Raw genomic sequence first — 12555 nt, forward strand, 5'->3', positions numbered from 1 at the left:
ACACAGCACCCCAGAAGCCGCGCGGCTTCTGGGGTGCTGTGTCTCCGCCATCGCCCCGGGAGGGCACAGGTGGAGCAGCCACAGCTAAGTGGAACCCCGTCACGGTTGCCGCCGGGTCCCGGGGACAGGGCCGTCCGCGCCCGGGAGGAGCCGCAGCCAGCCAGGCACCATGAACAGCAGCAGCGCTAATATCACCTACGCCAGTCGTAAGCGGCGGAAGCCGGTGCAGAAAACGTGAGTCTCCGGAGCCTGTCCTCTGTGCTGTGGAGGGGTGGGCGCTCAGGCGCGGGACACTGCCGCACCCCGCCCCCAAATCCCCGAGGCCGGGGGATTATGTCCCTTCCCTTTGCAGTCTGGGGAATCGAGATCTGGAGGCCGGTCGAGAAACCCAGGCCTTGGATTTTTCCGTGATTAATGATTGCATTTTAAAAATTGTGCCCCCGTTCTCTGTGCCCCCCACCCCTTCTCCAGAGCACCCATTCACACTTCCAGCCATTTGCAGCGCTGTTCACTGTGCTGTGGTCCTAATTTGTTGACAGCTCTCCTCTGCCCTGTGGGGCTGGTGGATTAGTTAACCTAAGCCCGTCTTGAAATCCCCTTTCACATTTAATATCCTCCTCTGTTAGGTTAGAGGACGGTTACCGTTCTTACTCCTGGTAGGGCGAGATGCTTTAAATAGCTAAACACGTGCTGTGCGCAAGAAAGGGGCTGAGTGCCTCTGAAGGTATTTTTTTGGTTCCGCGAAACTGGCTTTCTGTTATACTCTTATTTACTTATTTGGCAGTAATTTTGTAGCGCTCAGCGTGAACATATCAATAAAATGTATAGAGGTGGTAGCAGCTTTGAGAGAGTGTAGTAGCCAGGATACAGTAGAAGATTTGTATTTTAAGTCATCTTTTGGGGGAGATTTATTACTTTGGAGGTGGTTTTAGGGTCTGCAAATGATTTGGAGATGGAATTATTGAAACAGACGTTTTCATTCTTAGCATCATTCTCTTAATTCCCTTTTCCCTCTACTTCAAAGTTTAGTCAATTCTGATAAAGTACAAACTTAGGTTTGTTTGTTTTGGTAGGATATTTGTGTGATTATGGCAAATACTTTAATTTTTTTCAGAAAAAAGAAAAATCCGTGCTTAACACAGAATTACTTTTGCGAGTTGGCAATGTTCATGTGTTTATTCCTAATTATTATCCTTGAGTTATTTTACTTCACATTTTTCAAACTTTCATAAACAATTTTAAGAACACTTTAAACGGTTACTCAGAACAAATCAGAAGTGTGCATGTGGCTTAAGACTAAATTTAGGTCACTAATCCAAACCAGAAAAATAGCAGTTTAAGATTAATATTAAAGACCAGTTTAAAGGTTTCAGTATTGTGGAGTTTTAATTTCCTTTTAGAATTTCAGTGATTGCAGTCCTTCAGATCTAGACTTGGCATCAACAGAGGATATTCATCTATAAATTGATTAAAATTTGGAAGACTTATCCTGCAGCGTGGTTGACGTTAGGAATACTGTCAAGTCAGCAGTTTTTGTCTTGGCAATTCTGTTGACATTGGTTTACAATACTTGTGTTTTATAGAATTGTTTCTTATAAAAAATGTGCTTGTCTAATTTGACTTTGTCTTTGATGGTTATTTAAAATTGAAAGGCATCACAGACACCTCTGTGTATTTTAGTTAATACAATAGTACACTGGACATAATGTATAATATATATATATGTATATCATAGGTTTTATTTATATAGTTAGAAAACCTGAGAATTGGTAAGTTATTGCATTTCAGGAAGTATGTTACACAGGACCTAGGTGACTTCAATGAAATGCTTTAATTTTTGTATTCATTTTAAAGTTTAACATTTTGGGCTTCTTGTTAACATTTTATTAAAGATTTTCCCTTTAAATATATTATTGCACGTTTTTTTTAAGGATGTACCTTTTATTATTTGATCTTAGCACTTAAATATGCTTTCTAAGACTTTAATATATTTGTGTTTAATATCTCCTGTAATACAACCAAAGTATTTCCACATTTACCCTTATTTTATTTAGTTAGTAGAGATGTTTATCACATCTTTACTGAGCATCATGCATGGCTTCTAATTCCACAAATGCCTTAAAATGTCACTGCTCCATAAGAAAAGCCTAGTGCTGAAATTTACAGAATCACGGGAAGTTGTTCATAAATTGTTTTTAACTGAATGAAAAATGATGAACTTAAAATGCAGTTAGAGTCCATTTCAAGAAAGGAGCCATAAACCCAGTATTTTAATGTTTTTTAAGTTAAATTACTAGTTTATAACTAATAGACAGTCTAATATGGTGGCATATTGTCAGAAAAATTCACTTGAGCTGAAAATGATATTAAGATATGTTTAACTTTGACCCTGTAAGTGAGCCACTGTATTTTACTTAGAAGAAAATACATTGTAGCATAATCATAGAACTATTAATAAAATGACCATTTAAATACAGAATTCTATAAAATTTTGGAATCAAATGGGTGACATCATTTTAACCTGAAGATCTCCCCGTCTTCCATGGTATTTATTAAGCAAGATAAACTCCCCCTAGTGGTGAAGTCCAGCATTCAAAATCATCATTATTGATAGTACAAAATGATTTTAAACGTGTTCAGTTTAATCCCACTGAAGTATCTTGTACATAGTAGACACTCAATAAATGTTTCCTTTCTTTTTGGGGTAATGAAGGGTAGAAAATTAAAGGACCTGAAGCAGCCCTGAATCCAATCTACGTTCCTAAAGAGATTTTCAAAGATGTCTTAGGAATAGGTTCTACTCTGTTTCCTTAAATGTTCCTTAAAATAAGCCTGCTCCAAAAAAAAAAAACACCTTATATTTAAGAAAAAGCAGTGTTTTTACTTAAACCTTCTTCTTTTTTCAGTTTTTTTCTTTGGTGGTAAAAGACCTGTTATTAATTTCTTTAATTACTTTACATCATGAAGATAGATGAAAAACACAGTACTGAATTAGAGTCTGGATTCCCGCCCCCTGCCAATGAAAATAACTTTAGATGTGTTTTTGTAGTTTTTAAGCTTTATTAACACATAAAAAGTTTTAGTGGTACTTCAGTTTACTGTTTCTGCAGAAAATTAGTGCTGAATGTTGGCAAATAATAGGTGTTGAGTAAATAAAATCTACACCTGAAAATGATATCAACAGTAGTGATGATCAAACCAGCTATCATGAAGTGTCAGAATTAGAAATAACTCTCAGCCTTTAGGTGACCCTTTAACTTTGGTAACACACTAATAACAGTAATAGGAAAGCAGTGTCTTCCTTGCTGTTTTTATGAAATTGCTATTCCTTCTATCTAAACTAAATGAATCTCAGTTATATTGATGCCTACTTAGTTGAATAAAATTTTGCAATGTTTTCTTGAAAATGTTTGATATAAATGTACTATGATACGATTACCTAAGTAGCTTCTAAAAAAAAAAAGGTCTTGTTAGTTACATACTTCTTCACTGTTGTTTTTCTTTCAAATAGCTTCCTTCAGATAGTTTACACGTAGTGGCTATAGAGGCTCTTACATGTTAGAACTCTGAAATAAATGAGTGAAAGTGATTAGCTATAGGTAACCTATTAAAGGAGAAGGAAATAGCAACCCACTCCTGTATTCTTGCCCAGAGAATCCTGTGGACAGAGACGCCTGGTGGGCTGCTGTCCATAGGGTCGCACAGACTTGGACACGACTGAAGCGACTTAGCATGCATGCATGCATTGGAGAAGGAAATGGCAACCCACTCCAGTGTTCTTGCCTGGAGAATCCCAGGGACGGAGGAGCCTGGTGGGCTGCCGTGTATGGGGTCACACAGTTGGAGATGACTGAAGTGACTTAGCAGCAGCAGCAGCAACCTATTCAAAATAAATGATGAAAAGAGGAAACAGTGAGATATAGATTGAAAAACACTAGTTCTAAACTAAAAGGTGCAGTCTGGTTTCCTTGCTTTGGTTGGTCTGGGCAAGTGATTGATCAATAAGGCAGGGCAGTCCATACCTACACTGCCACTCTTACAACTAAAATTAGCAGGAGAAAAGTGTTTTATAATCTGTAGAGGCTGCTAATGATAGAGGTGAAACAGAAACTCTTAAATTTCATTCTTAAATACTTTTAGCCTACACGGTCACAGAATAACCATTTCTCCTGTGCAACAGTAAGAGGCAGTCTACGAATATGTTCTCAATTGTGGGTGATGACATGCGGTACTCCACTAGTGAAAAACTTAACATAGTATTGCTTATTGATGTGCATAATTAAGACAGTTACTTAGAAATTAATACCATGCAAGTCTTTGACACCAGTACCTTTCTATTTCTATGCTTCTTTTAAAATGGATTTTTTTGCATACTGGTTTAATGTAACAAAAAACTACTCTTTGTTAGTGTTCACTGTGACACAGGCATGCACAGTGCTCTGCAGACATCATTTTATTTCATTTTTATAGTAGTACTATGAAAAGTTTTTATTATTATTTCAGTTTCCTCTGTAGGGACCTAAGGTTCAGATTCAGAGTTGTTAGGTAGTAAATGAAAAGCTGAGTTTGAATATCAGATTCCAGGTCTTTTGGCTCCAAAGCTTGTGTTTGTTCCAGCTTCACAATACTGTCCAGGTGAATATGTTCAGTGATGCGTATGGTTCACCCGTATATGGAGATTTCCTTATAATGCTCACTGTTTTTTCTCGAATAGTGTTCTGAAATAAATTATTCAACATTGCCCCTACCTGATGGTGTGCTTGTTTCACTCCATATGTGCATTCATGCCCTGCCTTCTTAGGTTCCCTTCCTTCTATTTGCATTGAGGCACTACCAGCCTTACCTCCTGCAAAACACTGTTTTCAGTGGCAGCAGAGTAGTCCCTTCTGCTAATGTTCTGTAATTTATTTTGAGGCAGAAATTTTTTCTTTCCAATCTTTAAATACTTCAAGTAGTACTTTAAAGAATATCCTTGAGTTTTGTGAATTTCTGTATGAATTTTTAGTTCATTCCTTTGGGGAAAATTCCTGTAAGTGGAAATTTAGGGTACAAAGATATGATGTAATTTTAAGGTTGAGCCAGATATTATGCTCTGAAACATACTGTCAGATTACCAAAAAAAAATTATATTCCTATTGGTAGTCTGTAGGAGAGCCTATATCCTTGCATTTTTGCTTTATAAAAATTGTCAACTTCATAGGCAAAAAAGATGGGGTAAGCACTTGAACTTCTATGTTGAGATTGTATGTGTGGAATAATAGTATGTTTGCAGATTTTTCTATTAGAGATGTCCTTTACATACTAGTTTTCTTTGTCTTATGTTTTTCAGTTTGCTCTTTTACCTTATTTTAATGAAATACCATTTTGAACAGTATTCATTTTAAACAACACATGTATATTAAGAAGTCAAAAATACATGTATAATGTCAAGTTTGGCATACTAAGCATTATCTGATGATCTTTTATTGTGATAGTTATGGTTATCAATGCTATTTAATCTCTTCTTCATCCTCCCAATATAGTTTTATCAAAATTTTGTATTCAACTCACTTGCAGTGTTTCATTATTTTTTAAACCACATATATTGTTTACTGCTGAGTTAAGTGATACACTCTGATTACATTTTCCTTTCTGTTCTCCATTGTCATCGATTTGTTTACCTATTTTTCATCTTCATATTGTTTATATCTGTGTTTACATCTGGGTTTAGCTATGTCTTTGCTTTATCCAAGACAGATTTTGTGTTTCTGTCTCTGATTTCATTGTTTGGCATGGTTTTCTGGAAGAGAAGAATAGCTGCAGAAAGCCATATACTCAGCCATCATGGAACTGGAGCGATTTACCTATCTCTTAAGACCTGATTGAGAAGCCACATCTCCATGAAACCTTCCCCATTTATTCTACCTATAGCTGAATCTTACCTTCCTTAACTTTCCAGCATAACTTTTAAGGCACCTACATTTTTAAGCAATACATTATGTTTGATTTTTGCCGTGTTATAGAGTGCATCTTCTCCTAGTAAGAAAGACAAGCTCTGTAAAGATAGGTGTCTTTCCTTTGTCTTTGTAGCAACTAGAGCTTCTTAGTACCATGCACATAGTAGATATCTGAGACTATTTGTTAATTTAACAATTGCTCACCACTTAAAATTTTTCATGTTTCAGTGCTTTATATATGGTAGATGTATTATATATGGGTTCCAAGGAAAATACATAGGAAAAAGTGCATATTCAAAACAGAAGAGGCTAAAGGGATCATCCTTAATTTTTTTTTTTTTTTCCTTTTAGGATTTTGGAAGTAACAGTGGTTTCCAGGGCATATTTCATGTTCTGGTTTTCATTGTGAAAGTCTTGTGCTAAAGATTACATGGTGTTTGTACCTTATCACTGCTCCTTAAGCATAGCAGAAGCAGGAAAGGGAAGAAGCCATCATAGCTATAGAGTAGAAACAGGAGAGTAACTGAGAAATTCAGACTCCTTACAAGTAACTGCCAGTCAGAATGCTCAGAAGTTTTTATAGACCTTTTTTGCCTCACATAGGGAAGTAGATATGCAGCTGTACTGAGCTTAATGTGAAATCTGACTTTATTCATGTCATAGATTCCCCGCTCCAGTATCACATTAGGCATATAATTTATGATGGTCAATATTCAACATTTAGAGATAAATAAGTATGAACTAAAGCCATAGGAAGGACATGAAGAATGAATGTGTTTGGAGCTGGGCTTAATGGGATATGGTAGAGAGATTTATTGAGAAGTACTTCAATATCCTAGCTGTTGGAATGAGAGTCATACTGTTGTAGATGCAGAGAAGGGGTGCTCAGAGTTCTGAAAAACATGAACTTGAGGACATTCAGGTACAGAGACTGGAAATAAACAAATTATTGGTAAGTAGCTTGAAGCAGTGAGAGTAGATTAAATCATCCACAGGAAAAAGCTGATAGAGCAGACTCAGTCCTGTGATAGGTAATCTCCGTTAGAAAATGTCACCTTAATCTCATAGGATTACTGAAACAGTCTTTGGATGTCATTTTGAGGTTTTATGGTAAATGTCACATAAAAATATGAACATCTACGATTACAGTACTTTATGGTTAAACTGGGTCCTTATGTTTTTTAACTGTGTTTCAAATACTGAGCACAAATTATGAGCCTAAGAGACAGTTTAGCTCGGGATATTAAAAAGGCTTTACAAGGAGCATGCTAGCTGGCGTTGGACATACCATTGGGCCTGTTACACCAGTACTTACGGCACGCATGGCTTCTAAAGCAAAGCATGGCATGCAGTCAGCTGAAGGCTTGCTTTCACAACAGTTTTGGTTTACAGGTTGGGACAAGATTTTTGTGGTTAAGGCTTAAAAAAATAATAAATTGACTCCTTTACATGATCACCATCTACCGTCTCTCAGAAGATGCCTGAATTAAAAATATCTCAAATCCAATCTTTTGGAGACATTTATTTATATTTCAAATGTTAGCCTTTTGTTTAAATAGATGGTTGGCAGTATGTTTTGGCATAGGTTTGAAGAGAATACAGAAGTAATACTTGCATAACTCAAGTCAAGTGTGATTGATGTAGAATTACTCTCTCTTTTTACTGTTTGGTGCATCTTAAATAGATCTGGATAAGGGTGAAGTATTTTCACAAAATAGTTGTGAATATTTCTCACAAAATCAGTGAAAAGGTACGTCAGATCTATTCCTTCAGCTTTAACAACAGTGGATCTCAAATGCCAAGTTCAGTAGGTACTTCTCCGCCCTGGCTTTCCTTAGTAACTTTGTGCATTTGACTTTGTTCTGTGACCTGCAAAATATTCTCCCCTGGTTCTTTTCCTGTCTGCCTTATTGATTCTTCTCTGTCCTCATTTTGCCCATTGCCCTTCCTCATCTTTATACCTAAATGTTGACATCACTGAGGTCTATCCTTGAGTATCTTCTCTCTGTTTGGCGTACCTTCCATTAGAAAATGTAGTTGTTATCCTGAGCTCCAAATCCCAGTCATTTGTGACCTCTCCTCACCAAATTTTTTTTTTTTTCCCGTTACTCCCTATACCTAGGAAGTCAGCAAGTCAGTCTGGTTGAGTGATCATTTGAGTCTGGCTTCGTATGAGCTTTGTGGTGGATTCAAAGTGCTGTTAAAAAAATCGCAAGCCAGGCCATCCTTACTACCCCACAGTCACTCCTTTTGGTCAGGCTCCAGTCATTTCCTTTCTGGACTCTTCTGATCAGCAGCCATCAGTTGAGAGTCCTCTTTGTGTCAAGTACTATGCTGGGCATTGGAGATATAAAACGATGAAGTTTACATCGTAATAAGAGTAACACATAAGTATATGCAATATAGGTTGCATAACACTTAGGCAATTTGATCTTCTGCTAAATATCCCAGTACGTGCATAATAATACATTAGTACTTGGACAGTTTGCAGTGCATAAAGAAATAGTCTCTGCTAGGGCAGACCTGACTTCTGCAAAGAGCCAGTACTAGACTCTAGGCAGCAATATCACATGTAGAAGCACCGCTGAACCTCTTTCGCCGACTGTTCTGTTATTTCTTTCTGTGTCTTAGCAGCTTGTCTTGCTTCAGTGTTTGTGTTACTGTCTTTTCCCCAGTGTTTTATAATCATTACTGGAAAGCTCCCAAGAGCACACAACTGGATTTTATTTTCAGTTGTGGGAAATGCCATCAGCCCAGAATCCTCCCTCGTGGAATGGCTATTGAAGGCATTTGCATAAGATGCACATGGTACCTAGTCGGATGGGAGGAATCCAGTAGGAGTGGGTCAGGGAAGACAACAAACACGATCTAATTGAGCAACACTGTGAAGCTGCTGTGACAGAACACAGGGATGCTGGGGAGTAACATGTATGAGAACATCAGAGTGCGTATTGGTGACTTAAGTCCTGTCTTTGCTCTGGAGAATAACAGGCAAGGAAGGTTTTGCCTGGGGGATCAGAGACCAGAGGAAGAGTTCGGGGCCATAGAAAGATCAAGAGGGGGTTTCGTTTGTTAGGTTAAGGAATGTGGACTGTGCAGAGCTGCTGAGTGGTTTGGATCAGAGGAGTGACAGATTTATGTTTGAGAAAGGAGGACTGGCTGTGCTGTGATCTGCCCTGCATCCCATCCCCTCCATCACCAGAGTCAGGGCAGCCCAAGACTGGTTATGCAAACCCCAGCTGAGAGCTGAAGCTGACTTCCCGATACCAAGGGCCAACTTCATACCATTTCTGTGGGGAAACCTGCTGTTTCCTCTTCAAGAACTTTTTTTTCATCAGATGCCCACATGGCTCACTCCTTCACTATATCCTTGTCTGTGCTAAACCATCGCATCAAGAGACCTTCCTTGCTGATCAAAACCAGCACCACATCACTCCTTACTTCCTTATCTTGCTTTATTTTTCTTCTCAACACTCACCAGCCTGGGAAGTTATATGCTTATTTGTTTCTTTCTTCATTTGTGTATTTCTGGATCCTCCCATCGGAATGTAAGCTTCCAGAGAACAGGGGCTTTAGTATGTTTTGTTCACTGCTCAGTGTTCTGGGTGTGGCATGTGGTGGGTAGTCAATATTGTTGAAGGGAGTTGGCCCTAACCCGCTTCCCCGTCTCTCTCTTGCACTCTGAGCTTCTCAGATAGTTCTCTCACTGTTCACCTTTTCTCACTTGTGCCGCCTCCTGAAATCCTGTTCACCTTTCAAGGTTCAGCTCATATACCACCTTTTGTATAAAAATGCTTTTTCAAGCAATTGCTCACTGTCCTCAGCTCCTGTAACACTCTTTGAGTATAGAGGAGAAGAATGTTTTCTGGGACTGCCCAGGACATAATAGGTGCAAACAAATATTTAACAGGTGATTGGTTGGTAGAGAATTATTCAATGGGGTGGACACGCATTATAAGTAAAATTGAAATTCAGTTGATTAATTGGAGAAATGCAATAACTAGATGTGACTTGAGTTTCATTTTACATGTGATTAGGGAAAATAGCTAGAGAGAGAGTCTCCAGTTTCGACTAGGTATGGAGTAATGCACAGAGTCTGGAGGAAAGTATTTAGGACTTATTTTGTATCCATGTACTTTACCAATTTCATACTCTTATTTTTTGTAGGAATGACATGAACTATAACAGAAACAAAAAGAAATAGACAAGTTCTGAAGAAATTACCCATTAGGGACAGTGTAAAAAATATGCTGAATTTTCGTATTGCTTTCTATCATATTCTTGCATGAAGTATTACTTCTTTAAAAAAAGTATTACTTCTTCATGTTACTTCATGTAACATTGAAACCATGCTATCTATAAATGTTTTGATTGAATCAGATTAATAGCGTTATACTCAAGCAAATTTATACTTTTTAAAATACTATAATTTGAATCATCAAAAATACTTTGTCTTCTCCAGTAAAACTGGAGGAAGAAGTCTTCATCTTAAGAATGCTCTTAATATTCTTTATATTTTCTGGTAAATGGAAGGATGCAGAGACATGATCTAAAAATGACTTTGTTTTTTAAATATCTTCTCTATATTTTAATATTGGGTATCTGATGATCTGTAAATTCACTTTTATGGATTTCTATTATGAAATCCTGGGTAAGGCCTTTGTGTGAAGTTCAGTTTCTCATTTCTGAACTCAAGTTCTACTCCTACCCATCAGTATCTTTTCTCTCAGATGAAAAGATTTTCTAATTGAGACACAAATTATGTCATAAAGATATAAAATTTGCCAGTAATTGCAGGTAAGAAATTAACCTCTAATATTTGTCGGTCAACAAATACTAATAAGTGAGGTCAAATTTTTCTTGCCTTAATATTGGAGGACTCCATTAGATGGCTGGAGAACTCTGTGGAGATGCAGGAATGGGCTTTGAGAGGTTCTCACGGTCAGGGTGAAAAGTGTTTAATACAGGAAGCTGAGGGTGATGAAGAAACAGCTTTGTATTTAAGGTCATTTCTGTTTATCTACAACCTAAATGATGCCAAGATGATTCTTGTGAAAGATAGCAAAGGAGGCATAATTTTACCTAACTTATGGAGATTTCTTTCTTCCCCCTAGCAATGGCTGTGTTTGAGGGAGAAAGAAACCTAGTAGATTTTTCGATTGGGAACCATATTCCACAGATGTATGAGGTGTGGAAGAGGTACTTGCGTTTTCCTGTGATGGGTTCATAGTTTTTAATAAAACATTACAAAAGAGTTTACCTATTATCTTGTTTTTCTTAATTAAGATGTGAAAGAAGCATTTTGGAAAAAAATTTATATAAACTTGCAGTAGGTTTTAGATGTTTTGTTAGAAAAATAGTTGAGATGTTATAATGCGATAAAAATGTTTGCTCTCTAGATCGTCGTGTATTTTACGGAATTCTGTTTGTTTTTCAGTGTCAAGCCAGTCCCAGCTGAAGGAATCAAATCGAATCCTTCAAAGAGGCATAGAGACCGACTTAATACAGAACTGGACCGTCTGGCCAGCCTGCTGCCTTTCCCACCAGATGTTATTAACAAGCTGGACAAACTTTCTGTTCTTAGGCTCAGTGTCAGTTATCTCAGAGCCAAGAGCTTCTTTGATGGTAAGACAGAAGGGTTTAATTTTTCTATAATCGCTTACCAAGTATTTATCTTGCTTATGGCTGTTACCACTTCTGTGTTGAAAACTGAAAAAATTAGCCTTATGTGAAAAAGTTTTGTTTATTGCTGTTGAACAAAACTTAGGTAGCAAAGCCTAATTTTTAATATTTCTAAAAATCAGTTTTCCCGATTTCTTCATCAAACAGATGCTGCCACTTAAAGGATACATATGTCATTCTTTGAAAATTATAACACATGTGAAGTATGACACTTTCCAGTTCTTCTCCTTCCAACTCAAAATTTTAAAGTCTTTTTTTAATGGAAAGAATGAGACATATTAACTACGATGATATATTTTTGCTGGGTTTCCTTCACTGTGTTTCACAGATATATCATTTCGTTTGTCCTTGGAAAGTTATGTATAGTTCTGCTGCTTTATAATTAACTATATGTTTACTCCAGGAAAATGTGATTAAAATATCTTCTTCCACCGGGAAGAGCATTTCGTTATTGGAGGCAGCGGGCTTGGCTTTCAGTCCCCAGTGTGCCACTGACAACTATTTTACTTTAATCTTTTAGCATCGCTTGACTCAGCTGAAAGCAAGGGATTTGAACTAGGTAATCTTTGTTAATCGCACAGTCTATCGTAGTCATAAAGTATTCTAAATGGAAGTTTTGGTTTGAAAATAATGTTTCAGTATGTCTCTTCATGCAAAACAATTCCTCGATTTCTCTTTTGTCTGTCTTCTCTTTTTCTGTTTATATGTCAGAGTTTTTAGAAACTGTTCAGTATTTTAAATGTATCTTGCCATTTGACCAACAGCAGTAGAGAATTAATGATAAAATCTCAACGACTTATGTCAGTGCTTCTTAACCTTTAACGTGCTCACAATCATATAGGGACCTTGATAAGATGAAGATGCCTATTCCGTAGGTTTCGCTGTCGTCAGAGATTTTGCACTTCTTACAGACGGTCAGATGATGCTAACGCCCTTG

At 37.3% G+C, this 12555-nt stretch overlaps 1 protein-coding gene across 1 annotated transcript in view; it reads left to right on the plus strand.

Annotated features, from left to right (window-relative positions):
- Positions 1-17: 17 nt before the first annotated feature.
- AHR (aryl hydrocarbon receptor) overlaps positions 18-12555 on the plus strand; it is a 51030-nt gene continuing 38492 nt past the window's right edge. The window contains exons 1-2 of the mRNA XM_010862175.1: positions 18-234; positions 11374-11561. Of these exons, the coding sequence (XP_010860477.1) occupies positions 170-234; positions 11374-11561 (253 nt within the window). The 5' untranslated portion in view covers positions 18-169. The remainder of the gene's footprint in view (positions 235-11373; positions 11562-12555) is intronic.

Source organism: Bison bison, unplaced genomic scaffold (assembly GCF_000754665.1).
Source record: "Bison bison bison isolate TAMUID 2011002044 unplaced genomic scaffold, Bison_UMD1.0 scf7180017864479, whole genome shotgun sequence".
Classification (NCBI taxonomy): domain Eukaryota; kingdom Metazoa; phylum Chordata; class Mammalia; order Artiodactyla; family Bovidae; genus Bison; species Bison bison.